A 27225-nucleotide genomic window follows, 5' to 3' on the forward strand; every position below is an offset into this window, starting at 1 on the left:
GATTTCTATTTAAGATAATTGCTGTTCTTCTGAACTTTTTATTTATCAAACCTGAAAAAATTCTCCTCAGCTGTTTTCAACATAATAATAATAATTTTTTTTTTTTTAACAGGAGATCAGAATATTTGAATGATTTCTGAAGGATCATGTGACTGGTGTAATGATGCTAAAAATTCAGCTTTGAAATCACAGGAATAAATTGCATTTTAAAATATATTCAAGTAGAAATAAATTATTTTAAATAGTCAAAATTTTACTGTTATTGCTGTACTTTGAATCAAATAAATTCAGGTTTGGTGAGCAGAAGAGACTTTTTTAAGAAAAACATTAAAAATCTTACTGTTTAAAAACTTTTGACTGGTAGTGTATAACACTATTCATATAATATTATTAAAGGTGACATTGGATGCCCATTTTCCACAAGTTGGTATGATTCTTTAGGGTCTTCATGAAATGTCTGCAACATACTTTGGTTAAAATTCCTCAATGATTGCGTAAAACAACACCCTTTTTACCTTTTACCTGTCAAAATAGCTCTGTTCAAAACCTTTTGACTGGTAGTGTACATTGCAGCTGTAAAATGCAAATATAGCTGGGTTGACAGGAGCAGTGAGTAGCATTGCATTTATTCTTTATAACAGTCCTTTATCAAATTCTGTCTGTATGTTCAGGGGAAGCATGTTGGTGGACCATCCATCCTGCATCCAAACAGAGGTCAGAGGGTGAGAAGGTCAGGGTAGGAGACGACCTGATCCTGGTTAGCGTGTCATCAGAGAGATACCTTGTAAGACTTCCTAGACCCTTAGATCCTAATAATACTATCAAACATGATTCTCTGTGCAGTTGACAGCTGGTATCTGTGATATCTTTTGCAGCATCTATCGTATGCCAGCGGGGACCTGATGGTAGATGCCTCCTTTATGCAGACCTTATGGAACATGAATCCAGTCTGCTCAGGCTGTGAGCTGGCAGAGGGTAAGTGTTCAGCAAATACAGAGAATTCCCAATCAAATAAAACCAAAATGTTCTGAAATGTCCTATCTGTAACCTATCTGACTGTGTTCTGGTCTTTATATTTGCTCTTTTCAGGATACTTAACTGGAGGTCATGTCTTAAGACTGTTTCATGGTCACATGGATGAGTGTCTTGCCATCTCAACACCTGATCAGGGAGAAGAACAGCGCAAGTAAGAGAAGAGTATATATACAGTGCTGTTCGAAAGTTTGTGAACCCTTTCTAGATTTCTACATAAATATGACCCAAAGGATCATCAGATTTTCACACAAGTTCTGAAAGTAGACAAAGAGAATCCAATCAAACAAATGAGACGAAAATATATTCTTTGTCTTTTCTTTCTGGAAAATTATCCAATATTATTGACCCCCTTTTGCAGCAATAACTGCAGTTAAACATTTCTTGAAACTGCTGATTAGTCTTATCCAGCGACCAAATTTTAGCCCATTCCTCAGTACAGAACCACTTAAACTGTGATGTTGGTGGGTTTCCTCATATGAACTGCTTGCTTCAGATCCTTCCACAACATTTTAGTTGGATTCCTGACTTCGACTGAAGTTCCTGACTTTGACTCGCTTATTCCAAAACATTAACTTTGTTCTTCTTTACTCTTTCTCTGATAAAACAGCTTGTGTGCATGGGGTCGTTGTCTTGTTGCGCTGACCCACTTTCTCTTGAGATTCAGTTCTCGGACAGATGTCCTGACATTTTCCTTCATATTTTGCTGGTATAATTGCATGACGAATTCATTGTGCATTCATGGCAGAATTCATTGTTCCATCAATGAAGGCAAGCCGTCCTGGCCCAGATGCAGTAAAACAGGCCCAAACCATGTACTACCACCACAATGTTTCACAGATGGGATAAGGCTCTTATACTGAACTATCCAAACGAAAACGCTGCTTATTTAAACCCAACATTTTTATTTTGTTCTCATCCATCCATTAAACAGTTCTCCAGTAGTTCTCTGGTTTATCCACGTGATCTTCAACAAACTGCAGACAGGCAGCAATGTACTTTTTGGAGAGCAGTGGCTTTTTTGCAACTCTGCCATGCACACCATGGTTGTTCGGTGTTCTCCTGATGGTGGAATCATTGACTTTAACATTAATCACTGTAAGAAAGTCCTGTAGTTGCTTAGAAGTTACCTCGAGGTCCTTTGCAACCTCGCTGACTATTACACGTCTTGCTTTGAAGTGATCTTTGTTGGTCAGCCACTCTTTGGGAGGGTAACAGTGGTCTTGAATTTCCTCCATTTGTACACAATCTGTCTGACTGTATATTTGTCCAAACTCTTTAGAGGTGGTTTTGTAACATTCTCTAGTCTCATGAGCAATAACATCTCTTTTTCTGAGGTCCTCAGAGATCTCCTTTGTTCGTGCCATGATTCACTTCCACAAACATGATCAAAATTTGATAAATCCCTGTTCTTTAAATAAAACAGGGCACACACTGACACCTGATAGTCATTCTATTGACTGAAAACACCTCTGAACAAATGGACTCTAGTTTCACCTTCAAATTAACTGCTAATCCTAGAGATTCACAAACTTTTGCTACTCACAGATATGCAATATTGGATAGTTTTCCAGAAAAAATAAATGACAAAGTATACATTTTTGTCTCAGTTGTTTGATTGGGTTCTGTTTGCCGACTTTCAGGACTAGTGTGAAAATCTGATGATGTTTTGGGTCATATTAATGCAAAAATGTAGACATTTCTAAAGGGTTCACAAACTTTTGAGCACCACTGAATATTACGAGACTCGGACTACAACATAAATGAATTTTGGACACACATGCTTTGACTTCTGCTCAGACTTGACACAGACTCCAAAAAATTTTTCAGTTTTGGACACCAACATTTTTCAGTGTATAGTCAAATCATACGTAACATTAAAGAACAAAATTAAGCAACGACATAAAATTGAGAAATCAAGGCCTTAATAAACATCTCCCACTCACAAAAAACAGAATTAATTTGAGGAGAAATCTCCTTTTTGATCATTTGAATGCGTCCTTGCTGAATGAAATCATTTCTTTAAAAAAACCTTACTGATTCTGAACTTTTGAACAGTGATGTATACATGTACACACAAACATGTATATTAGTATATTTACATATATTTAATTATTTAAGCAAGCTGTTTTTATTACTGTACCATCTGTATGTACAGTAAATTACCTACACAGTATGATGATTGTCTAACCTCATCATTCTGTGTATTTCACACTGAATGTTTAATATAAATAACAATGTCAATCTTTCTCTCTAGGATTGCACAGTATGAAGGAGGGGCGGTGTGTAGTCAGGCCCGTTCATTATGGAGACTTGAGCCTCTGAGAATTGGGTGAGAAAGTCTCTCATCTCTTAACTGTGACTTCATTATTTAATTATATATCTTTTTACATATATGTTTTGTAATACATATCTGCTATTTCTCTACAGTTGGAGCGGTAGCCACATGAAGTGGGGTCAGGCTTTTCGGGTACGCCACATCACAACGGGTCGGTACCTGTGTCTGGATGAGGAGAAAGGTCTGATGGTTTTGGATCCAGAGAAAGCCAACACCAAATTGTCTGCCTTCTGCTTCCGTGCATCAAAGGTAGCTTTGAACTTTTATAAATGAAAAAAAATATATCTGCTTGTTTTTACTATTTATCAAATTCTAATGACATTTCTCATTCCTGGAGAATAGGAGAAAGTGGAGGGGGCTCAGAAGAAGCGAGATGTAGAAGGAATGGGTGTTCCTGAGATCAAGTATGGCGAGTCCATGTGTTTTATGCAGCATCATTCCACAGGGTTGTGGCTCACATATGCTGCTTTAGATGCTAAAGCGGCTCGCCTGGGAACCATGAAGAGAAGGGTATGAAGCAAAGCACATGATCATACACCAACTCATAAACCTTATGTCATGCCTTTTAAACGGTTGTATACAGTGCTGCTTGAAAGTTTTGAACCCTTTAGAATTTTCTACATTTTTGCATAAATATAACACAAAACATCAGATTTTCACAAAAGTCCTGAAAGTTGACAAAGAGAACCCAATCAAACAAATGAGACCAAAAAAAAAATGTGGCATTTATTTACTGAGAAACATTATCCAGCGTTAAATATTTGGGAGTTGCAAAAGTATGTGAACCTTTGCTTTCAGTATCTGATGTAACCCCTTTTTGAAGCAATAACTGCAGGTAGCATATTTTGTAACCGCTGATCAGTCCTGCACAACAGCTTGTAGGAATTTTAGCCAATTCTTCAGTACAGAAACACTTGAACCCTGTGATATTGGTGGGTTTCCTCCTATAAACTGCTTGCTTCAGGACCTCCCACAACATTTCATTTGAATGAAGGCATTCCAAATCATTAACCTTGTTCTTCTTTAACCATTTTTTGGTATAATGACTAGTGTGCTTGTGGTCGTTGTCTTGCTGTATGACCCACTTTCTTCTAAGACTCAGTTCTTGGACAGATGTCCTGACATTTTCCATTAGAATTTGCTGGCATAATTCAGAATTCATTGTTCCATCAATGATGGCAAACCATTCTGGCCAAGATACAGCAAAGCAGGCCCAAACCATGATACTACTACTACCATGTTTCACAGATGGGATAAGGTTCTTCTTATGCTGGGATGACGTGTTTTCTTTTCCAAACATAACACTTCTCATTTAAACCCAAAAAGTTTTATTTCGGTCTTATCTGTGCACAAAAAATTCTTCAGTAGCCCTCTGACTTGTCCACATGATCTTTAGCAAACTGTTGTTTGTTTGTTTTTTTGTTTTTGTTTTTTTGGAGAGTTGTGGCTTTCTCCTTGCAACTCTGCCATTCATACCATGGTTGTTTAGTGTTCTCCTGATGATGGACTCATGAACAATAATGTTAACCAATGTGAGTAAGGCTTTTATGTGCTTAAAAGTTACCCTGAGGTCTTTTGCAACCTTGCAGACTATTACAGACTATTAGTGGTCTTGAATTTCCTCCATTTGTAAACAATCTGTCTGACTATGGAATTGTGGAGTCCAAACTCTTTAGAAATGGTTTTGTAACCTTTTCTAGCCGGATGAGCAACAACAACTCTTTATCTGAGGTTCTCAGAGATCTGCTTCGTTCATGCCATGATTCACTTTCACAAACATGATCAGACTTTGACAGATTATTTTTGGTCATTTTTATGTAGAAACAGGGTTCACAAACTTTTAGGCAGCAGTGTATTTTATGATCTTACATTTACACTGAATTCTTTCTTAATCTTTCTCTCAGGCCATATTACATCAAGAGGGTCATATGGATGATGCACTGACTTGCTCTCGCTCTCAGATGGAAGAGTCTCAGGCTGCTCGTATGATCTACAGCACCACAGGCCTTTTTACACAGTTCATCAAGTACGACTCTACATTACAGTACATACCAACCTGATCTAACCTGATCCAACCTGACTGATGTTCTGTCATTAGTGAAAAGACTGAATCAAATAATAGGATACAAACGGGCTGATAAGCAGTGTGATGGCTTTAATAAAGATTAATCTCTAGAGTTTATGCATATACAATTAATAGTTTATGTGAAGATTGTTTTAAAATCACTTAAAATCACTTAAAAGTTGTTATATATTTCATATCCCTATTAAATGTTAAAAATAATGGCTTTCAGTTATACTGTAATGTTAAAATGCTTTTAATAGAGACAAAAACATCGTAAATATTTGTAGACATTGTATTAGTAATAACTGCCTGTTTTTGCAAGAGTTTTATGGCCGGTAAAAAAAAAAACATTTTGGCTGGTAAATTTTATCCTTCACCGGCCATTGGCAGGTGTGGCAAAAAGGCCCTGGTTATAAGCTTTCTATTGATCAAAGAATCCTGAAATAAGAAATTATCATGGTTTCCACCAACATAATAAGCTGTAAAACAGTTTTCAATATTGATAATGTTCTTGAAGCACTAAATTTGAATATTAATATGATTTCTGATGGGTCATGTGATAGTGACAATTCAGCTTTGCCATCACAGATAAATTATTTTAAATTGTAGTAATATTTTACAATAATATTTTTATATTGTAAAATAGTTTATTATTATATCATATTATATTATATTATATTATATTACTAAATATTTTATGTTGTTTTAATCAAATAACATATGACATATTGGTGAACATCATTCTTTTAAAAACATTAAACAATCTTACTGACCCCAAACTTTTGCTATTGTATATAGAAATGCAAATAAATAAAAAATTTGAAGTTTTATAAATAATTATATAAAAAATCAAATATAAGTATATATATATAGTATAACATATTGTAACGTGTGTCTTATTCTAATCAAAGCTGCATTTATTTGATTACAATATAAAATAATGGTTTCTATTTTAGTATACTTAATAAATATAATTTATTCCTGTGATGCAATGAATTTTCATCAGCCATTATTCAAGCCTTAAGTGTCACATTATCCTTCAGAAATCATCCTAATATGCAGATTTATTAATAGAACGATCTATGTTGGCAACAGCTGTGCTGCCAAATATTGTTTTGGAGCCTGTTATACTTTTTTTTTTTTAGGATTCTTTGATGAATAAAAAGTTAAAAAGAACAGCATTTATTCAAAATAGAAATCTTTTCTAACAATATAAGTCTTTGCTATCACTTTTTTTTAAATCATTTTTTAGCACATCCTTGGACGTGAATAAAAATAAAGAATAAAAATGTACTGACCCCAAACTTTTGAACGGTATTGTATATTGTTAGAAAAGATTTCTATTTTACATAAATGCTATTCTTTTTAACTTCTTTTAAAAGATACTGAATGCTGGAGTAATGATGCTGAAAATTCAGCTTTAAACACAGGAACAAATTAGATTTCAATGTATATTAAAATAAAAAAAATAATAATTTACATCATAATTTTTCACAATATTACATTTTTTCTGTATTTTTGATCACAGCCTTGATGAGCATAGGAAAACATTAAAAATCTTTAAAAAAATATTTCTAAACAGTTGCCTTTTATTTTCTTGTATGTGTGTGTTTGTCTGTGTGTGAATGTGCATGCATCCTTTCCTCTCTCTTGTACGTCAGAGGTCTGGACTCTCTGAGTGGGAAGAACAAATCCCCCGGTCCGGTGTCACTGCCACTGGACGGAGTGATCCTGTCCTTGCAGGATCTGATCCATTATTTCCGGCCTCCAGAGGAGGAGCTGGAACACGAGGAGAAACAGACCAAGCTGCGCTCTCTACGCAACCGACAGAACCTCTTCCAAGAAGAGGTATGTGTGTGCGTGTTTGTGCCTGTCTGTCTGACAGTCAGCCCTGATCCCCTTTGATTGTTGTCTTTTTTCTGTTTCAGGGGATGATCACCATCGTGCTGGAGTGTATCGACCGCCTGAATGTCTACAACACTGCTGCACACTTCTCTGAGTTTGCTGGAGAGGAAGCTGCTGAATCCTGGAAGGAGATTGTCAACCTGCTCTATGAACTGCTTGGTGATTGAATATAAATACATATAAATATACACTTACCAGTCAAAGGTTTAGAATTAATACAATTTTTAAAAATGTTTCTGAAAGAAGTCTCTTATGCTCACCAAGGCTGTATTTAATTGATCAAAAAACAGTAATAATGTGAAACATTACAGTTTAAAAAGACAGTTTTTAAAATCTTTGTAATGCCAAAGCTATGGCATCACATGCTCCTTCAAAAAAATGTAGTATCTATCTATTACTATGAATTATTATTAGTGCTCATTCATTAATGGTTATGAATGCATTTTAAAATATGTTAAAATAGAAGAACAGTCCTTTGAAATTACTCTTTTATTTACAAATTTGACTGTTTTTACTGTATTTTTTTTTTTACTGCAGCCATGATTAGCATAAGGGAATTCATAAAAAAAATAATTTGTTTAAATTATATATTAAATATATAACATTTATTTGTAGCATCTAAAAAGCATAAATCCAAAATAACTATGCTTTTTACTTTCATCCATTATTTATTATATAGCATCTAAAAGGCATAATTTATACAAAAATAAAAATGCATATTTTTCCTTCTTCATTCATTTTCTTTCTTTCTTTCTTTCTTTCTTTCTTTCTTTCTTTCTTTCTTTCTTTCTTTCTTTCTTTCCTCTATTTTATCATTTATTAATTTATTATTTGTTTGTATTTATTATTATTTATTTGTTTGTTTATAACATTTATTGAATAGCATTTAAAAGGCATAATTTATTAAAAAATAAATATGTATATTTTTTCTTGTTTCCTCCACTCATTATTTATTTATTTGTTTATTCATTCATTCATTCATGTAATTATTTATTTATAAATTTGTTTGCTTGTTTATGACATTTATTGAAAAGCATCTAAAAGACATAATTTATTAAAAAATAAATATGCATATTTTTTCCTGTTTCATCCACTCCTCATTATTTTTATTTATTTATGTATTTTTTTTTTTTTTTTTTTTTTTTTTTTGTTCATTTAATTATTCATTTGTTTGTTGGTTTATAATATTTATTGAATAGCATCTAAAAAGCATAATTTATTCAAAAATAAATATGCATACTTTTTCCTGTTTCATCCACTCCTCATTATTTTTATTTATTTATGTATTCATTTGTTTTTTGTTTATTTAATTATTCATTTGTTTGTTTGCTTATAGTATTTATTGAATAGCATCTAAAAGGCATAATTTATTCAAAAATAAATATGCATATTTTCCTGTTTCATCCACTGCTTATTATTTTTATTTATTTATTTATTTCATTTATTGAATAGTATCTAAAAGGCATACTTTATTAAAAAAAACATGTATTTATTTATTTATTTATTTATTCTTTCATTCATTTATAACATTTATTGAATAGCACCTGAAAGGTATAATTAAAAAATAAATATGCTTTTTCCTATTTTATCCTTTATTTATTAATTAATAATTTATTCAAAAATTAAAATGCATATTTTTTCCTATTTCATCCATTAATTCATTCATTCATTCATTTAGAACAGCATTACTGAATAGCACCTAAAATGTACAATTTAAAAATAAATATACTTTTTTCAATTTCATCCTTTATTTATTTATATGTTTGTTTGTTTATAAAATGTACTGAATAGCTTCTAAAAGGCATAATTTATTCAAAAATAAATATGCATATTTGTTTCTGTTTCATCCACTCCTCATTATTTATTCATAACATCTATTGAATAGCATTTAAAAGGCATAATTTGTTCAAAAATAAATCTGCATATTTTTTCCTATTTCATCCATTCTTATTCATTTATTTATTTATTGTTTGTTTACATTTTTGGACTATATTGATGGATTGAATTTGTGAATGTGTCTCTGTTTTCACAGCGTCGCTGATTAGAGGAAACCGTGCTAACTGTGCTCTGTTTTGCGATAACCTGGACTGGCTGGTTAGTAAACTGGATCGTCTGGAAGCTTCTTCAGGTACATATAACCCCTTCCTCCGGCACACGGTCAAGAAATGCCACAAAATGACTAACACCCCGTCTTTAAACTTTGCCACATACTTCTTGCTCTCATACTTCTTTCTTATCTGTCGGCCTCCAGGCATCCTAGAGGTGCTGTATTGTGTTTTGATTGAAAGTCCTGAAGTCTTGAACATCATTCAGGAGAATCACATCAAGTCTATCATTTCTCTCTTAGACAAGCACGGTCGAAACCATAAGGTCTGACTACGAACATGATTTAGTCAACTAAAATTTTGTTTCATCATTTTGATACACATAGAAGATCTCACTCTCCTCTAACTTTGACCGAACAGGTTTTAGATGTATTACGTTCTCTGTGTGTGTGTAACGGTGTCGCTGTGAGGTCCAATCAAAACCTCATCACAGAAAATCTGCTTCCGGGCCGTGACCTCCTACTGCAGACTAACATCGTTAACTATGTATCAAGGTAACATCTGCTGAGATATAAAGGTTTTAGTCCAATTAAAAATACTGCATTGCAGCTTTTGTTCCTGAACGTGCGCTAAATCAAAGAAATTGTAACGATTTCAAACCCTTTCAAACTAAACAAATGTTGCTTGCTCCCTATAGCGTGAGGCCCAATATCTTCTTGGGGACTTGTGAAGGTTCTACACAGTATAAGAAGTGGTACTTTGAGGTGATGGTGGACTACGTGGAATCATTTGTGTCCGCTCAGGCTACCCATCTGCGTGTCGGCTGGGCACTGACTGAGGGCTTTAGCCCGTACCCAGGAGGAGGAGAGGGCTGGGGTGGCAACGGTGTGGGTGATGACCTCTATTCTTATGGCTTTGATGGCCTTCACTTGTGGTCAGGTGAGTGTGGTGATCTTGTATATTCTACATAATTTATATACAGTGCACAGCATTAACGAGTACACACCCTCTAAATAAATATAAAAGGTGTATTTTCTTAATGATCACTAATATGTGGCAAAATTTAAATGTATTAAACATATACTTAATAAAAACAACAAAATATATGCCAGTATTTTCTGTAAGATAAGTAAATTAGCCATTTGGTTTAAAAGAAGGATTTCAGAAAAGATTTAATTTAAGCAAATGTATAATATTCTAGTGCTTATGTCCTCCAGAACTTTAAGTACATTGCATTGACACTTCTTGGTGATTTCATATCTGTCCTGTTTAACTCCTGGAGGACGACCTCCTTAAATGCCCTGGTCTTTAATGGGGAGTTTTATTCAGCTCATCTCTACAGAATCCCCCACAGCCACTCAAGAAGGTTAAGATTGTGTGAAATACATGTCTACTGAAGGATTTTCACCTTGGGAGAATGAATATCTTCATTGTTATGCTAAAAAAAAAAGCCTGATAATGCAGGGAATGAGGGGAGGGTAGCATCTTATATTTTTTTGTATAACATCACACAGTGGTGTGTGAATTCATGACAGCATTGATAAAGCACAACTTCCTCACACCTTCAGCACTCATACATCCCTGTGTAAAAGCTTTACAACCACTGAACATCACTGTGGGTACCAGGCACTTCTCACTGTACTCCTCCTCTAGCAACACCAGAACATTTTGGATGCTTTTGGATCCGAAATGATGGACTTGATCTCTTGAGACCAGAGTATGGATTCCCAGAAGTCTATATTTTGTAAATACGGGCCTTGGAAGAGGTTTAAATGAGTTTATTGTGCTTTGGCTACAGTAGGTAATTCTAGTGGTGACAACAACCATCCATGTCACTTCTGCAGGCTGCGTCATACTCTGCGAGATAAAGCGTCACTATTTTCATAGACTCTTTTGCCGGCTCTGAGGCACTTGCATGGTATTTCCCTGGCTCTTTTTCTAGGAAAAAATCGCTAAATAAAAACAGATTATTTCAGGAGCCTTGTCAAAATCCATTGTTTTTGAATGTCGGTGCTACTTTTGCTGTATGTTCACACTTAAAACAATAATTTGGTATTGCTCTTGTACCATTGTCCTCTTTTATGCTAAGAAATAAGTCACCTGGGAGTTCTTTCCAAAGTGGTTTCAATGTTGCCAGCATAAAGTCTGAGTATGATTCAGTAGGCTATATAACACTTTTAATTGTAAGGAAATTACTTGTCTTTAAAAGTTTTGGCTCAATATATTTACCTGTTGATTAAAAATAGCCTTAAACCTATACACACATTTTTGTTTGTTTGTTTTATTCAATAACTTTCAGGAGGGTGTACTCATTTTTGCATCACTTAATAATAACTGAATAATTTTGACATTCTTCGTCGGTAATTGTTCAAGCATGCTTGTTGGAACATTATATCTCCAAAAAACCCTAACATGTCATCTAAGTTAAGAATAATTGCTGAATTTGTTATGTTTTAGAGGGGGTGTACTCATTTATGCTCTGCACTGTATATATATAGATGTGAGTGTTTAAACCATATTTTTGCTCTGTGTAGGTCACGTATTACGTCAGGTGGCTTCGCCCAACCAGCACATCCTGGCAGCAGATGACGTTGTGAGCTGCTGTCTGGATCTGAGCGTGCCCAGTATCTCCTTCCGTATCAATGGCCATCCAGTTCAGGGAATGTTTGAGAACTTTAACGTCGACGGCCTCTTCTTCCCTGTCATTAGCTTCTCCGCTGGAGTGAAGTAATTAACATTATTATTTTGTATTACATAACCTTTTTGTAAAGAGAAAGTTTACTCAAAAATGAAAACTCAACCTCATGTCGTTCCAAACCCGTACCTTTGTCCATCCTCGGAACACAAATTAAGATATTTTTGATAGAATCCGAGAGCTTTCTGACCTTGCATAGACAGAAACACAACTACCATGTTCAAGCGCTTTGTTAAAATAGTCCACTTGACATCAGTAGTGGTCAGGAATGTTGTGAAGCTATGAGAATACTTTTTGTTCATAAAGAAAACAAAAATAATGACTTCATTCAACGATTTCTTCTCTTCTGTGTCAGTCTTCGTTGCCCTGTTATCTCTTTCGTTTTAAAGCTACAAAAGTGATTTACTCAAGAGCAGTGAGAGATTTTCTCTCTTTTGTTGTTTGATTAACATGAATGACAGCAGGAATATTAGACTGCTGTCGCTTTAAGAGCTGTCCAGAATCAATATACTGTTACACGCATTTTCTTTCTCAGTTGTTTGCTTTCACCTAACACCGTCTTCTAACTACATGCGATGCCACAATATTCAGAATGCGATGCGACACGAGAGAATCACTCAAATATCACAGCCATTCAGAAGCGAGAATCGCACTACACTTTCAATGAAATGGACAACTTTATAATCCAATTCATAAATATTAAACCTTTTTTAACATTTTTAATGTTGAGAGACTGATACCATCTTAGGCTTGTTGGTTGGCATTGAGTTCGCAGTTTTAACGAACATGTTTGCTTTAATATTTTTTCAAGATCTGAGGTAAACTATTTAACCCTTGTGCAATGTTTTGGACATTTTTGTCGTTTTTTTTTTTGATAAATTTTGCCTGTGTCACTGCCAGGTGCATACATTTCGGCCCAGGCGTGTATTTTTATTGAAATTTTACTATTTCAACCCCATTTCCTTTAATAAATCTATTTTGCACTAGGTACACAAATTTGTTCCCTGTCAGGACCTTAAGGACAAAAATGTCCCAATTGAAACCCATTAAAACTGCAATTTTTAATCGCAGTGCCATTTAATTGTAAAATGATGTAATTTTTGTTAATAGACTTTAATTCAGTTGGCAAGGCTATACAATTAAATTCTTTAGTATTTTTTACCAGATGGAGCCATTTTTTTTAGGTTTGGCCTATAAAGCACATACTCGCTTTATTCCTGTTTTCTGCTTCTGCATATTATAGAGCCAATTGGATAAATAATGCAGCTATAATTGTGTGGGTGTGTTTGTATGGATGTCAGAGTGTGGTTTGTATGTGTGTTATAAAAAAAGTGCATGTGCATGTGTGTTCTTGTAATGTTTGAGAGAAAAAAATACTGCAAATCACAAATCAAACCACTATGTGCACCAGTGAAGTTTTGCTGGCATCTAATGAGGAAAATCTGGTACTGTGGCCAAAAAAAATCTTACTGAAAGCTCATTTTTTGAGATATCAACCTCAAATTTGGAACACAACTTGTTTAGATTTATGGCTTTGATTTTCTAGCAAGTTTAGAGTTTAACATGTTTGTTATATATAACATGTTATAAAATATATATTTTATATAACATATTGGCTAGTTAGGACAAAAACTCAGATTAAAATGAAAAAGATACCTTTTATCGCATGTTACGCTGCGAGTTGTTAGAACACGGTGTAAAAACTAAATTACTGTGTATACGAAGATACTTGTGAATACGGGTATTTTGACACATACAAGTGTGTGTATTTACTGTAACCATTCAATGCATGTAAAGCAGCAAAAATAACTCAGTTTAGTACTCCCTTGCTCTATAAGCATCTCTGACAGCAAGTGCAAATAGCGAAATAAGTTCTCTTTCACTTCTCATTGTGTTTTAACAGCTTAAAATCATTTGTTTTTAAACTGCAATGCTTAAAAAACGTGCAAATGATATGTTTTTGTGAACAGGTAATACAGCAACATCACGTGAGTGTGTAACCGCGATAGAGACAACAGTCCAAAATATCAGTTGACAAATTTCTACCAGTTAATTGTGTCTAGTATATCCACTCCTACTTTTCAAACATTAAAAACTCTAACCAACCCCCAAAATTTAGATATTATCAACAGAGACAATCATTTATAAATGAAAACACGGTCACACTTTATTTTAAGGCCCAATTCTCACTATTAACAAATTATTAACTATGACTTTTGCTTCAGTAAACTACTAATTTGCTGCTTATTAATAGTAAGGTAGTTGTTAAGTTTAGGTATTGGGTAGAATTAGGGATGTAGAATATGGTCATGCAGAATATGTGCTTTATAAGTACTAATAAATACTCAATATGTTATTAATAGGCATGCTAATAAGCAACTAGTTAATAGTGAGAATTGTTTCCCATACTAAAGTAATACCAAAAATTTATTGATGTCACCTTTTTCCCCTCCATTTTTCAGAGCTCGCTTCCTTTTGGGTGGCCGCCATGGGGATTTTAAGTTTTTGCCCCCACCTGGTTACGCACCATGTTATGAAGCTCTTCTCCCCAAAGACAGAATGCGCATTGAGCCCATTAAGGAGTATAAACATGACTTTAATGGAGTCAGAAACCTGCTGGGCCCCACACAGTCCCTCACGCACACCTCATTCACTCCCTGTCCTGTTGACACTGCCCAGGTAAACTGAACGAACCAGTTTTTTTTAAACTGTTCGGTTGTTCGACAAAAACACTTTGACTGAACACTCAGTGTATATTTACTGTATATTGTATAATGTCATTTGTAGATTGTTTTACCTCCTCATTTGGAGCGAATCAGAGAGAAGCTTGCAGAAAACATCCATGAGCTCTGGGCTGTGACTCGTATTGAACAGGGTTGGACCTATGGAGTGGTGAGTGCTTTGCACCAACTCAAACACAAACATATATATAAACTCAAGATCCTTATTAAAGGTAAATTCTCTCTCTCTCACTCTCTCTCTCTCTCTTAGTTCAGGGATGATAATAAGAAGTTGCACCCATGTCTGGTGGACTTTCAGAGTCTTCCAGAACCCGAGAGGAATTATAACCTCCAGATGTCTGGAGAGACCTTGAAGTGAGTGTCTGTTGAATCTCAAATGTCTGAAGTTCATTCCTTATGCATCCATCTGTCTATCCAATTTATTCACCAACTTTTGTCTCCTTGACCTCTCCAGAACCCTCTTAGCTTTGGGCTGCCATGTAGGCATGGGAGATGAGAAAGCAGAGGAGAATCTGAGGAAGATCAAACTGCCCAAAACGTGTGTAAACCTGAAAACGCACCCAGTGTTTGTTTTAAATAATATATAAGGTTTTGGTTTTCATATTTTTCTGTTTCTCGGTCAGTTATGTGATGAGCAGCGGGTACAAACCAGCTCCTCTGGACCTCAGTCATGTCAAACTGACGCCCAATCAGAACCAGCTGGTGGAGAAGCTGGCCGAAAATGGGCATAATGTTTGGGCACGGGACAGAGTGAGACAAGGATGGACCTACAGCATTGTGCAGGTAGATATGGATACTGTGCTGACTCTGTCATAATAAAACATGTTTTTAAGTGAGAAAATTGTAAAAAAAAAAATTGCTGAAACTTTCTAGGTCACTGTGTTAATTAGTGTCAACTAAGTTAAATTCAATCTTGGTTGAAATAGCATTTAGTTTAGATTGTGGTTCACTTAAAAGTTAGAATCATATTTTGGACCTCACCCTGGTGAAAAAAACAGCATATGCTGGTAGGTATGTTTTGATCCTGGGATGCTGGTTAGGTAAGTTTTGATGCTGGTTTAAGCTGGTCCTTAGCTGGTTTTTGCTGGTCTTTTGCTGGTTTATGCTGGTCATGTTGCTGGTCAAGGACCAGCAAAAACCAGCAAAGGACCAGCATAAACCAGCATCAAAACTTACCTTACCAGCATCCCAGCATCAAAACATGCCTACCAGCATGTGCTGTTTTTTTCACCGGGGTAGTTGTGTGTCTTTGGGTTTTTCTGTGAGCTAGAATTCAGTTAATAGTACTACAAAAACTAGAAACAAAGTCCAACCTTTTTGCTCTTGTTACTTACTTTGTGACCCTAAGGACATCCTAAATAAGCGTAACCCTCGTCTGGTACCATACAATCTGCTGGACGAGAGAACCAAGAAGACCAACAGAGACAGTGTGAACAACGCTGTGCGCACTCTGATTGGCTATGGATACAACATCGAGCCCCCAGATCAAGAGAGTAGTAAGTCTTTGTTTTAGTGTGTTATTACCAGTGTCTGTATTAAAGGGATAGTTCACCCAAAAATGAAAATTCTGTCATTAATCACTCACGCTCATGTTGTTCCAAACCCTTAAGACCTTTGTTCGTCTTCAAAACACAAATTAAGATATTTTTGATGAAAGCCGAGAGCTTTATGACCCTGCATAGACAACAATGCAGCTGACACATTTAAGGCCTAGAAAGGTAGTAAGGACTTCGTTAAAATAGTCCATGTGGTTCAACCTTAATGTTATAAATCTACGAGAAAACTTTTTGTGCACAAAGAAAACAAAAATAACGACTTTATTTAACAATTTCTTCTTCTGTGTCAGTCTTCAACGCGCATTCACTAGAGTATGACATGAGAGTGAGTAATCAATGACAGAATTTTTATTTTTGGGTGGACTGTCACTTAAATGAGGGTGGGAGTGTGGACGTTCAACAATTAAATCTTATAGCATCCAGAATATGGAACAGACCTTAATAAGTAATTGCCCAACTACAGATTCGTAGGATTCTTAGTGTTTTTGCACTCCTAAACTTTCTTTTTCCCCACAGGTGGTCATGGTGTTGAAAACACACGTGGAGATAAAGTGCGTATCTTCAGGGCGGAGAAGCAGTATGCTGTTACCTCAGGAAAATGGTACTTTGAATTTGAGGCCATTACCATAGGAGAGATGAGAGTTGGCTGGGCTCGACCGAACGTCCGTTCTGACATCGAGCTTGGTTCTGACGAGCTGGCCTATGTCTTTAATGGAAACAGGGTCAGTGGTGTCATATTAATCTAATTCTGCTGTGTTATTTGGTACCAGACTGTAGGCCATCTATCCAGCTAATTGGGCCAATACATTTTGTGTGCTGCGCAAGTTGCTGACAAACTATTTTGGATAGCTGCAATAAACACTGAATTACTCTGTTCTGCTCTTCCTGCAGGCTCAGCGATGGCACATTGGTAATGAGCCATTTGGCCGTCAGTGGCAGTCCGGTGATGTGGTCGGGTGCATGATAGACCTCACTGAAATGAACATCATGTTCACTCTTAACGGAGAGATGCTGATCAGCGATTCTGGCTCTGAAATGGCCTTCAAAGACATTGAGATTGGAGATGGTAAAGATTTGGGCTATAACGTTGTATATCAGCGGGGTTTTAATGAGTTGTTTTGTGGGGTAATGCTTTTTTTGTTTGTTTGTTTTTTTTCAAAAAAAGCTTTGCCATTTAGCTGGTCAGGAAATGTCCATAGTTACTTTTTGAATGAGTGTCAAGAGGGTTGTTGTCACAGACACAGATCAATCCTAGTCTAGGATTTAAAATCTATATAACGAAAATTTACTTCTGATTACCACTGATTAAGTAGTTGTTAAATTAAGAAAAGGAATTCAATATAATAAATGGATTATTCACCGGTACGAAACAGAATGGTAATTTTTGGAGAATATCATGGCCTTTTTTTGGCTCCTAAATGACAAAAATCATCAGAATTTTTCTTATATGATCAGTATGCTACATTTTAAGACATTTAATAGCTTTGTACCTATAATAAAAGAACAGAGCAAAATTTAAGTTATTCTCTGTAAATCTACCATTCTGTTGTAACTCTCAAAATCTAATATGACACCTTTGATGACATTTTTGGCACAGTAATGAATGCCGTTTTCAAATAGTAGATGTCTTTTAAGATGTTTATAATTTAAAATGTATGTAAAACTGACATGTTACATATGTCTGTCAGATGTTTGTACACGGAAGATACTTTCCAGATCAAGTGATCTTTAACAGACATCTTGCAGACGTACGTAAAAAAAACGTATAAGGAGTTTAGATAGCACGTGTCTGCAAGATGTCTGTTAAAGATCACTTGATCTGGATAGCATCTGCTGTGTACAAAGATCTGACAGATGTCTGTAAGAGTCAGTTTCAAATACATTCTAAATCATAAACATCTTAAAGACATCCAATATACGTCTTTTTGACATCTGATAGAAAATATACGTCCTATAGACGTATTGCAGATGAGCAAACACTCTAAAAAAAGCAGCAGACGTCAAATAGACCCTTATGAAAATTAACCATGGTTTACACTAATCATAGTTTAACCATGGTATTTGTAGCAAAATCAGACTACTTGCCATGTGTGTTTTAAAAAAATATTGCTATTCAAACATCACAGTACTGTGTTGTATTCATTCTCTGTCCACCTCTACTATAAATCAGCTTTTTCTCCTTGTTCTCCTCCTTCTAGGTTTTATTCCAGTCTGCACTTTGGGTCTTTCTCAGGTTGGTCGAATTAATCTGGGTCAGAATGTTAGCAGCCTACGCTATTTCGCCATCTGTGGGCTGCAAGAAGGCTTTGAGCCATTCGCCATCAACATGAAGAGAGACATCACAATGTGGTTCAGTAAGAGCCTTCCCCAGTTTGTTCCAGTGCCCACCGACCACAACCACATTGAGGTATATAAGTATCACTTGGTTGAGTTTAAAGGTATAAACAAAGTTTCTGAACATTTTTATTGTTCTCATGTGACCTGTAGGTCTCTCGTGTGGATGGAACCGTAGACAGCGCCCCCTGTATTAAAATAACCCACAAGACTTTCGGATCCCAAAATGCCAACACAGACATGCTGTTCTTCAGACTGAGCATGCCTGTAGAGTTCTACCTAACTTTCAAGGTGCCCGCAGGCACCACTCCTCTCACACGAACCCTCACTATCCCTGAAGACGAGGTGCTGGAGGTGGATCCTGACTCTGACTTTGAGGTGCTGAAGAAATCAGCAAGTCGCAAAGAGCAGGAGGAGAAGGAAAAGGAGCCATCCATTCCCAAAGATATCCCAGGCATTAAGGAAAATGACAAAGACACTGCATCTGAGAAAGGAAAGAAGAAAGGGTGAGATCTGAGGAGTTTTATGAAGTTCATGCTGACAATTGTAGTGTTTTGAAATTTCTATTCAATGCAAGTGTAGAGTGCTTTTTGACCCTCCTAAGTAGGACTTAAGTATGAAAAAGTAGTTTATGCTTGACCCCTCAAAATTCTTCCCTCAGCTTTCTGTTTAAAGCTAAAAAGGCAGCCATGATCGCTCCTCCTCCACCTCCACCTATTATGCCCCGTTTGTTTGAAGATGTGGTGCCTGACGATCGTGATGACCCCGAGATTATCCTCAATACAACCACAGTCAGTCTTCATTAGAAGTTCTGTGATATATAACACATTCTATGCCATTGTTTTTTTTCACTTATGCTTCACTTATGCTTCTCTCTCTCTGTCTCAACTGTGTAGTACTATTACTCAGTCCGTATCTTCGCCGGGGAAGAACCTAGCGGGGTATGGGTGGGTTGGGTCACCCCAGACTTCCACATGTATGACCTCAACTTTGACCTGTCTAAGGTCCGCACCGTCACTGTGACTGTTGGAGATGACAAGGGCAACATTCACGACAGGTGAGATGATGTATAAATTCAGCTCCCAGATCTGCCATGTCACATTAGTGAAATGTGGGCCAATGACGACAAATATAAGAAGCTGCAGTGCAGAGAAGCATTTAGTTAAAAATAAATGTTGGGTGTAGTGAGGTGATGTAGGTGAATATTGATTTTGGTGATGTAAGAGTGGTGCGCCAGTGGCCTACTTCATTCAACGACCTTCAGAATCACAGAACCTTCAGAAAGAAAAGAGATTTTAAAACTTTTTAATTGTATTGTATTACTTTGATTATGCAACAAATATTCATCACTCAAGAATATGACACTTAAAATATTCTGTTTGCTTATCAGTATAAGGAGGAGTAACTGCTATATGGTGTGGGGAGGAGAGTTTGGCAGCAGCACCCAGCAGAGGTTCAGCCAGGAAGATTTGGTGATTGGTTGCTTGGTTGACCTGGCAACAGGTCTTCTGAATTTCACAGCCAATGGAAAGGAGATCAACACTTTCTACCAGGTAAGTGAAGGTCATCTCTTCAAAGGATGAACTGTAGTGAAACTGAATTTGAACTCATATATATGCTCTCTCAGGTGGAGCCCAACACTAAGCTGTTCCCAGCTGTGTTTGTATTGCCAACCAGCCAGAACATGCTGCAGCTGGAACTCGGAAAACTCAAGGTCTGTACTATTCTCTGCTACTGGCACTTAAAAGTCATCAGCTTTCTTTTAGAAATACTTTTACTAGTCGATTTCTCACTTGTTTCTTCATCCCATAGAATATCATGCCTCTTTCGGCGGCCATGTTTCGTAGTGAGCGCAAGAACCCAGTGCCCCAGTGTCCTCCTCGGCTGGATGTTGAGATGCTGACCCCCGTGATCTGGAGTCGGATGCCCAACCATTTCCTGAATCCAACAGTGGGGCGGGTGAGCGAGAGGCACGGCTGGATGGTGGAATGTACGGAGCCTCTCACCATGATGGCTCTGCATATACCTGAAGAGAACAGGTACAGGAGAATGAGACAAAAACAAAAACCTAAATAATTTAAAAGAAAAACTGTTAAAACCAGCCTAAACTGGTTGGGTGGTCTTAGCTGGTTCTAGATGTTGTGTTCAACAGTGGATGTGTTTATCTCTCTCATATGCAGGTGTATTGACATCCTGGAACTGTCTGAGCAGCATGACTTGCTGAAGTTCCACTACCACACTCTGATGCTTTATTGCGCCGTGTGTGCGTTGGGCAACAACCGTGTGGCCCACGCCCTCTGCAGCCACGTAGACGAATCACAGCTCTTCTATGCAATCGAGAACACCTACCTGCCAGGCCCTCTCCGCAGTGGCTACTACGACCTTCTCATCAGTATCCACCTGGAGTCAGCCAAACGTAACCGCTTGGGAACCAATCGTGAGTTTATTGTTCCCATGACGGAAGAGACACTCAGCATCACACTTTTCCCAGATGCAGAGGCGTCCCATGATCTTCCAGGAGTGGGCCTCACAACCTGCCTCAGACCCAAGTTACACTTCTCTCCCATCAACTTTGTGGGTACTGACCCAGATTTGTACACCATAAGCCCCATCATCCCTCTGCAGGTATGAAGAGGATACAGTGAGGTCCAAAACTGATTGTTGGTAGACATATGAGCTCTGTTAGCATCTAATGCATTTTTTCTGCCCTTACAGGAGCTGAAGACCATGGCTCTAAGCATGCTTACCGAAGCTGTGTTTGACGGAAGCCAGGCCATGCGTGATCCTGTCGGGGGCAGCGTTGAGTTCCACTTTGTTCCTATTCTCAAACTCATCAGCACCCTCCTCATTATGGGCATCTTTAATGATGAAGATGTCAAGCACATTCTTAAGATGATCGATCCCAGTGTGTTCGGAAAGAAAGAGGAGGCAGGAGAGACAGAGGAACCAGAAGAGGAAGCTGCTCCCAAAGAGGAAGGAGAGGAGGTGAAAGAGAAAGAAGAAGCGGCTGAAAGAGAAGAGGAAGCCGTGGATGAGGGAGTTGGGGAGGAGGAGGAGGAGGAGGAGCTGAAAGCCCTGAAGAAGGAGGAGGGACAGGAAGAAGAGACTGAGAAGGCAGTAGAGGAGGAGGAGGGAGAGAAGGTGGATGGAGAAAAAGCCGAGGAGGAAAAGGAGGCAGAAGAAGTAGGCGAGGAGGCCAAAGAAGAAGAAGAAGAGGAGGCACCAGAGGAGGGACTTCTTCAAATGAAGCTGCCGGAGTCTGTAAAACTGCAGGCACGTTTAATACTTAGATCTATCTATCTATCTAAAGTACTTATTTGTCCCTCCATCTATCTATCTATCTATCTATCTATCTATTGTTCTGTCTATCGTTCTATCTATCTGTCGTTCTATTGTTCTGTCTATCGTTCTGTCTATCGATCTATCGTTCTAAAGTAATTACTTGTCTGTCTATCTAGCTATCATCTATTGTTCTATCTATCTATCTATCTATCTATCTATCTATCTATCTATCTAAATGTCGTTCTATCGTTTTATCATTCTAAAGTAATTATCTATCTATCTATCTATCATCTAGCTATCATGTCATTCTAACTATTGTTCTATCGTTCTATCTATCTATCTATCTATCTATCTATCTATCTATCTATCTATCTATCTATCTGTCTATCTATCTATCTATCTATCTATCTATCTAAAGTACTTATTTGTCCATCTATCTATCTATCTATCTATCTATCTATCTATCTATCTATCTATCGTTCTATCGTTCTATCGTTCTATCTATCTATCGTTCTGTCTATCGTTCTGTCTATCAATCTATCTATCGTTCTAAAGTAATTACTTGTCTGTCTATCTAGCTATCATCTGTTGTTCTGTCTGTCATCTATCTATCTATCTAAAGTACTTATTTGTCCCTCTGTCTATCTATCTATCTATCTCTCTATCTATCTATCTATCTATCTATCTATCTATCTATCGTTCTGTCTATCGTTCTGTCTATCGTTCTGTCTATCGATCTATCTATCTTTCTAAAGTAATTACTTGTCTGTCTATCTATCTATCTATCGTTCTATCTATCTGTCTATCGTTCTATCATTCTAAAGTAATTATCTATCTATCTATCTATCTATCTATCTATCTATCTATCTATCTATCGTCTATCTATCTATCTATCTATCTGTAGTTCTGTCTATCATTCTAGCTATCGTTCTAAAGTAATTACTTGTCTGGCTATCATCTGTCATTTTAACTATTGTTCTATCTATCTATCTATTTATCTATCTATCTGTCTATCTATCATTCTATCTATCGTTCTATCTATCGTTCTATCATTCTAAAGTAATTATTTGTCTATCCTTCTATCTATCTATATATCTGTCTGTCTGTCTATCTATCTATCTGTCTCTCTGTCGTTCTGTCTATCGTTCTAGCTATCGTTCTAAAGTAATTACTTGTCTGGCTATCATCTGTCATTTTAACTATTGTTCTATCTATCTATCTATCTATCTATCTATCTATCTATCTATCTATCTATCTATCTATCTATCTATCTATCTATCTGTCTATCTATCTATCTATCTATCTATCTGTCATTCTAACTATTGTTCTAACGTTCTATCGTCTGTCTGTCTGTCTTCTACATATTTTTATATGCTTTGAATATATATCTTTATATTATTGTGTATACTGTATATTATGTATATTTTCTCTTGTTTGTTTTATTAATACTGCCTCTGTGTGTTTTTCCCTCTCTTTCAGATGTGTACCCTTCTACAGTATTTCTGTGACTGTGAGCTCAGACACAGAGTTGAGGCAATTTTGGCATTCTCTGATACATTTGTACGGCAGATCCAGTCAAACCAGCGTGAAAGATACAACAAACTAATGAGAGCATTTACCATGTCTGCTGCAGAGACCGCTCGCAGGACCAGAGAGTTTCGCTCTCCTCCTCTGGAACAAGTATAATTGACAACTCTTTACTTTAAACCCAAATATGATTTTAAATGCTTTCAGGGAGACTAATCACTAATTATGTGCATGTAGGTTTTCCTGTTGACTAACTTCAAGCACAGTCCAGAAGAAGAGGATTGCCCCGTGCCAGACGAAGTGCGGGAAACCCTCCAGAATTTCCACAATGAGCTGCTGAATCACTGTGGTCAGTGTACAACTAAACACCAAGTGGCTGTTGTTGCAAAATCATCTTCTCAACAACTATTTCAATTTCTGTTTTTTGTTTTTTGTTTTTTTTTTCCTGAAGATTCAAACAAAAAAAAAGTGCCACAAAATTTACTGGATTATGTGGTTCTTTTCCATATTGTTTTTGTACCTCAGGTGTCCACGTAGAAGAAGAAGCGGAGGAAGAAGAGGTAGAAGCATCTCTAAGAGGGAGACTGCTAAGTTTAGTGGAGAAGGTCAAGACCTTTAGGAAGAAAAGGGAGGAAGAGGAGCCAGAACCAGAGGAAGAGCCCAAACCTAGTGAGTAAATGTACAAACATGTAAAACATCTTGAGAAAGTTACTCAGATTCACCTCATCTCATAATTGCAATTATAGATCAATATTTTTGCTTTTTTTTTTTTTATTGTGCAAAATTGTACTTTTTTTTTTTTTTAGTATTAGGCTAACATTTCCAGAAAATTCTATTCTCAGGTACTTTGCAGGAACTGATATCCCACACAATGATCCACTGGGCACAGGAGTCCTTTATTCAGAACCCTGAGCTGGTGCGCCTCATGTTTAGTCTTCTTCACCGGCAGTATGATGCTCTGGGAGAGCTGATCCGCGCCCTGCCAAAGGCCTATGCCATCAACGCTGTGTCCGTACAGGACACAATGGACTTGCTGGAGTGCCTGGGACAGATCCGTTCCCTTCTCATTGTCCAGATGGGCCCGGAAGAGGAGAGGCTTATGATTCAGAGTATTGGGTGGGTACTTCAAATGCCTGGATTTTTTTTTTTTTTTCTTCATTTTCTTATGTTGACCAAGGCTGTGTTTATTTGATAAAAAGTACAGTAAAAACAGTAATATTGTGAAATATAATTAGAATTTAAAATACCTGATGTTTTCTATTAGAATATATTTAAAGTGTAGCATATTCCTGTGATTGCAAAACTGAATTTTCAGCATCATTACTCCAGTCTTCAGTGTCACATGATCTTTCAGAAATCATTCTAATATGATGATTTGGTGCTCAAGTAACATTTCCTATTATTATTATTATTATTATTAATGTTTAATACTATGGAAGCCTGTTTCCGCCACTGAATAAAAAATTTAAAAAGGTAATTGCGACTTTTTATCTCACAATTTTGACTTTTTCTGTCAGAATTGCGCGATACAACTTACAATTCTAAACTTTAGATATAACTCTGAGAAATAAAATTATGAGCTATAAACTGACTTTATATTCTGACTTTAACACGCAATTGCACATCAGAATTGTGAGACATAAACTCACAATACTGAGAACATATCAGTCTTTTTTCCCCCCTCAAAATTGTACTGTATAACTTGGAATTGTGAGTTTTTAATCTTCCAATTCTGAATTTATTTCTCACAATTGTGAGTTTACAGTATATAACACAATTCTGGGAAAAAAGTCAGAATTGTGAGTTTATATCTTGGAATTCTGACTTAATTTTTCAGAATTGCAAGTTTTTATCGCACAAAAGACTTTATTTCTCACGATTGTGAGTTTATTTTAATGCAATTTTGAGGAAAAATGTGAATGCGAAATATAAATGAAAAAAAGGTAGAGTTGCAAGATACAAACTCGCATTTGCGAGAAAAAAAGTCAGAGTTGAGAGTTTTTAATCTAGCAATCTAGATTTTAAAATTTATTGTGAGGAAAAAAATGACAGAATTGTGAGTTTATATCTCATAATTCTGACTTCATAACTCACAGTTCTGAGTTTTTATCTTGCAATTCTGTCTTTATTTCTCACAATTGTGAGTTTACACTATATAACACAATTCTGGGGGGGCGAAAAAGTCAGAATTGTGAGTTTATTTCTCTCAATTGTGACTTATTTTTTCAGAATTTAAGGTTTTTATCGCACAATTCCGACTTTATTTCTTACAATTGTGAGTTTTTATCTTGCAATTCTGACTTTATTTTTCGCAAATGTGAGTTTACATTATATAACGCGATACCGTATATAACGCAATTGACTTCATTTTTCAGAATTGCAAGTTAGTATCATGCAATTCTGAGAAAAAAAACTAGCCTCCAGAAAACTGCTAAATATTTTTAAAAAAAAATGATGTTTTATTTCAAATGATTGTTTTTTTGTAATATTATATACAGTACAACATTTTATTTGCTGAATAAAAATAGCAATTCCTTCATATTCTAAATAAATAAATAAACAATTCTGACTGCAAATGGTAGTGTACCTAGTTTGTTCTCATGCCCTAAACTTCCCTAGAGTCATTATGTTTAGCTGGACATTTATATCTTTTGTATCATGTGTAGTATTTCAAAACGTATTGTCTCCTGTCCCATAGGAACATCATGAACAACAAGGTGTTCTACCAGCACCCTAACCTGATGCGAGCACTGGGCATGCACGAGACGGTCATGGAGGTTATGGTCAACGTACTCGGAGGTGGAGGAGACTCTAAGGTACTTTTCTGTTTATTATATATACTGAACATCATCTGCCTCTGTCATTGAAATTGATGTAAAGGAAAACAAACTTCTTTTCTTCTACCTATAGGAAATTCGATTCCCGCAAATGGTTACCAGTTGCTGTCGCTTCCTGTGCTACTTCTGCAGGATCAGCCGACAGAACCAACGCTCCATGTTTGACCATCTCTCATACCTGCTACAAAACAGTGGCATTGGACTGGGTCAGTCACTTTGTAAAACTAAGCTGACACAGTGATGTTGTACCTCTGTCATTATGTCATATATTATTATATCTGTAGCGTGGACTTCCTTTTTCTCAATGAATTAGTGAGTTTTTAAACTTACAGTATTGTTGTACTGTGTGTATTGTGTATATTGTTGGTGTGAACGGGACATTGTTGCAACACTTAAAGGGATAGTTCACCCAAAAATGAAAACTCTTAATTACTCACCCTATGTTGTTCCAAACTTGTAAGATCTTCGCTCATCTTCGTAACACAAATTAAAATTTGTATTTTTTTTTTTTGCTTTTTAGGAATGCGTGGATCTACTCCTTTGGATGTTGCTGCTGCTTCTTGCATTGACAACAATGAGCTGGCACTGGCTCTGCAAGAGCAAGACCTTGAGATGGTAATGCACTGAACAAATTGCATTTTGTATCTAATGATTTTACGGTACAGTACATTTGTAATGTACTGTGCTACTCAGGTGGTGACGTATCTGGCTGGATGTGGCCTTCGGATGTGCCCCATGCTTCTGTCTAAAGGCTACCCTGACATAGGATGGAATCCAGGTGGAGGAGAGAGATATCTGGACTTCTTGCGCTTTGCTGTGTTTGTAAATGGTGAGCATATTTAGTGTAATACTCTTTTTGACTCTGTTT

At 36.5% G+C, this 27225-nt stretch overlaps 1 protein-coding gene across 20 annotated transcripts in view; it reads left to right on the forward strand.

The window, feature by feature from the left end:
- Window positions 1-27225, forward strand: part of ryr1b (ryanodine receptor 1b (skeletal)) — a 117726-nt gene that overhangs the window by 30474 nt on the left and 60027 nt on the right. For all 20 annotated transcript variants that reach the window (XM_051135612.1, XM_051135618.1, XM_051135621.1 and 17 more), the window contains 39 exons: window positions 672-784; window positions 876-975; window positions 1090-1186; window positions 3290-3364; window positions 3463-3619; window positions 3713-3880; window positions 5275-5396; window positions 7097-7283; window positions 7364-7499; window positions 9373-9468; window positions 9592-9710; window positions 9806-9939; window positions 10083-10324; window positions 11920-12112; window positions 14543-14759; window positions 14868-14972; window positions 15072-15175; window positions 15276-15359; window positions 15445-15604; window positions 16170-16317; window positions 16894-17099; window positions 17269-17443; window positions 18576-18784; window positions 18865-19217; window positions 19373-19502; window positions 19608-19768; window positions 20102-20264; window positions 20339-20425; window positions 20524-20750; window positions 20892-21336; window positions 21427-21984; window positions 23473-23673; window positions 23758-23869; window positions 24046-24189; window positions 24363-24636; window positions 26219-26336; window positions 26431-26563; window positions 26878-26972; window positions 27051-27186. In XM_051135612.1, the coding sequence (XP_050991569.1) occupies window positions 672-784; window positions 876-975; window positions 1090-1186; window positions 3290-3364; window positions 3463-3619; window positions 3713-3880; window positions 5275-5396; window positions 7097-7283; window positions 7364-7499; window positions 9373-9468; window positions 9592-9710; window positions 9806-9939; window positions 10083-10324; window positions 11920-12112; window positions 14543-14759; window positions 14868-14972; window positions 15072-15175; window positions 15276-15359; window positions 15445-15604; window positions 16170-16317; window positions 16894-17099; window positions 17269-17443; window positions 18576-18784; window positions 18865-19217; window positions 19373-19502; window positions 19608-19768; window positions 20102-20264; window positions 20339-20425; window positions 20524-20750; window positions 20892-21336; window positions 21427-21984; window positions 23473-23673; window positions 23758-23869; window positions 24046-24189; window positions 24363-24636; window positions 26219-26336; window positions 26431-26563; window positions 26878-26972; window positions 27051-27186 (6684 nt within the window). The remainder of the gene's footprint in view (window positions 1-671; window positions 785-875; window positions 976-1089; window positions 1187-3289; window positions 3365-3462; window positions 3620-3712; window positions 3881-5274; window positions 5397-7096; window positions 7284-7363; window positions 7500-9372; window positions 9469-9591; window positions 9711-9805; window positions 9940-10082; window positions 10325-11919; window positions 12113-14542; window positions 14760-14867; window positions 14973-15071; window positions 15176-15275; window positions 15360-15444; window positions 15605-16169; window positions 16318-16893; window positions 17100-17268; window positions 17444-18575; window positions 18785-18864; window positions 19218-19372; window positions 19503-19607; window positions 19769-20101; window positions 20265-20338; window positions 20426-20523; window positions 20751-20891; window positions 21337-21426; window positions 21985-23472; window positions 23674-23757; window positions 23870-24045; window positions 24190-24362; window positions 24637-26218; window positions 26337-26430; window positions 26564-26877; window positions 26973-27050; window positions 27187-27225) is intronic.

The sequence above is a fragment of the Labeo rohita genome, chromosome 18, assembly GCF_022985175.1.
Source record: "Labeo rohita strain BAU-BD-2019 chromosome 18, IGBB_LRoh.1.0, whole genome shotgun sequence".
Taxonomy (NCBI): domain Eukaryota; kingdom Metazoa; phylum Chordata; class Actinopteri; order Cypriniformes; family Cyprinidae; genus Labeo; species Labeo rohita.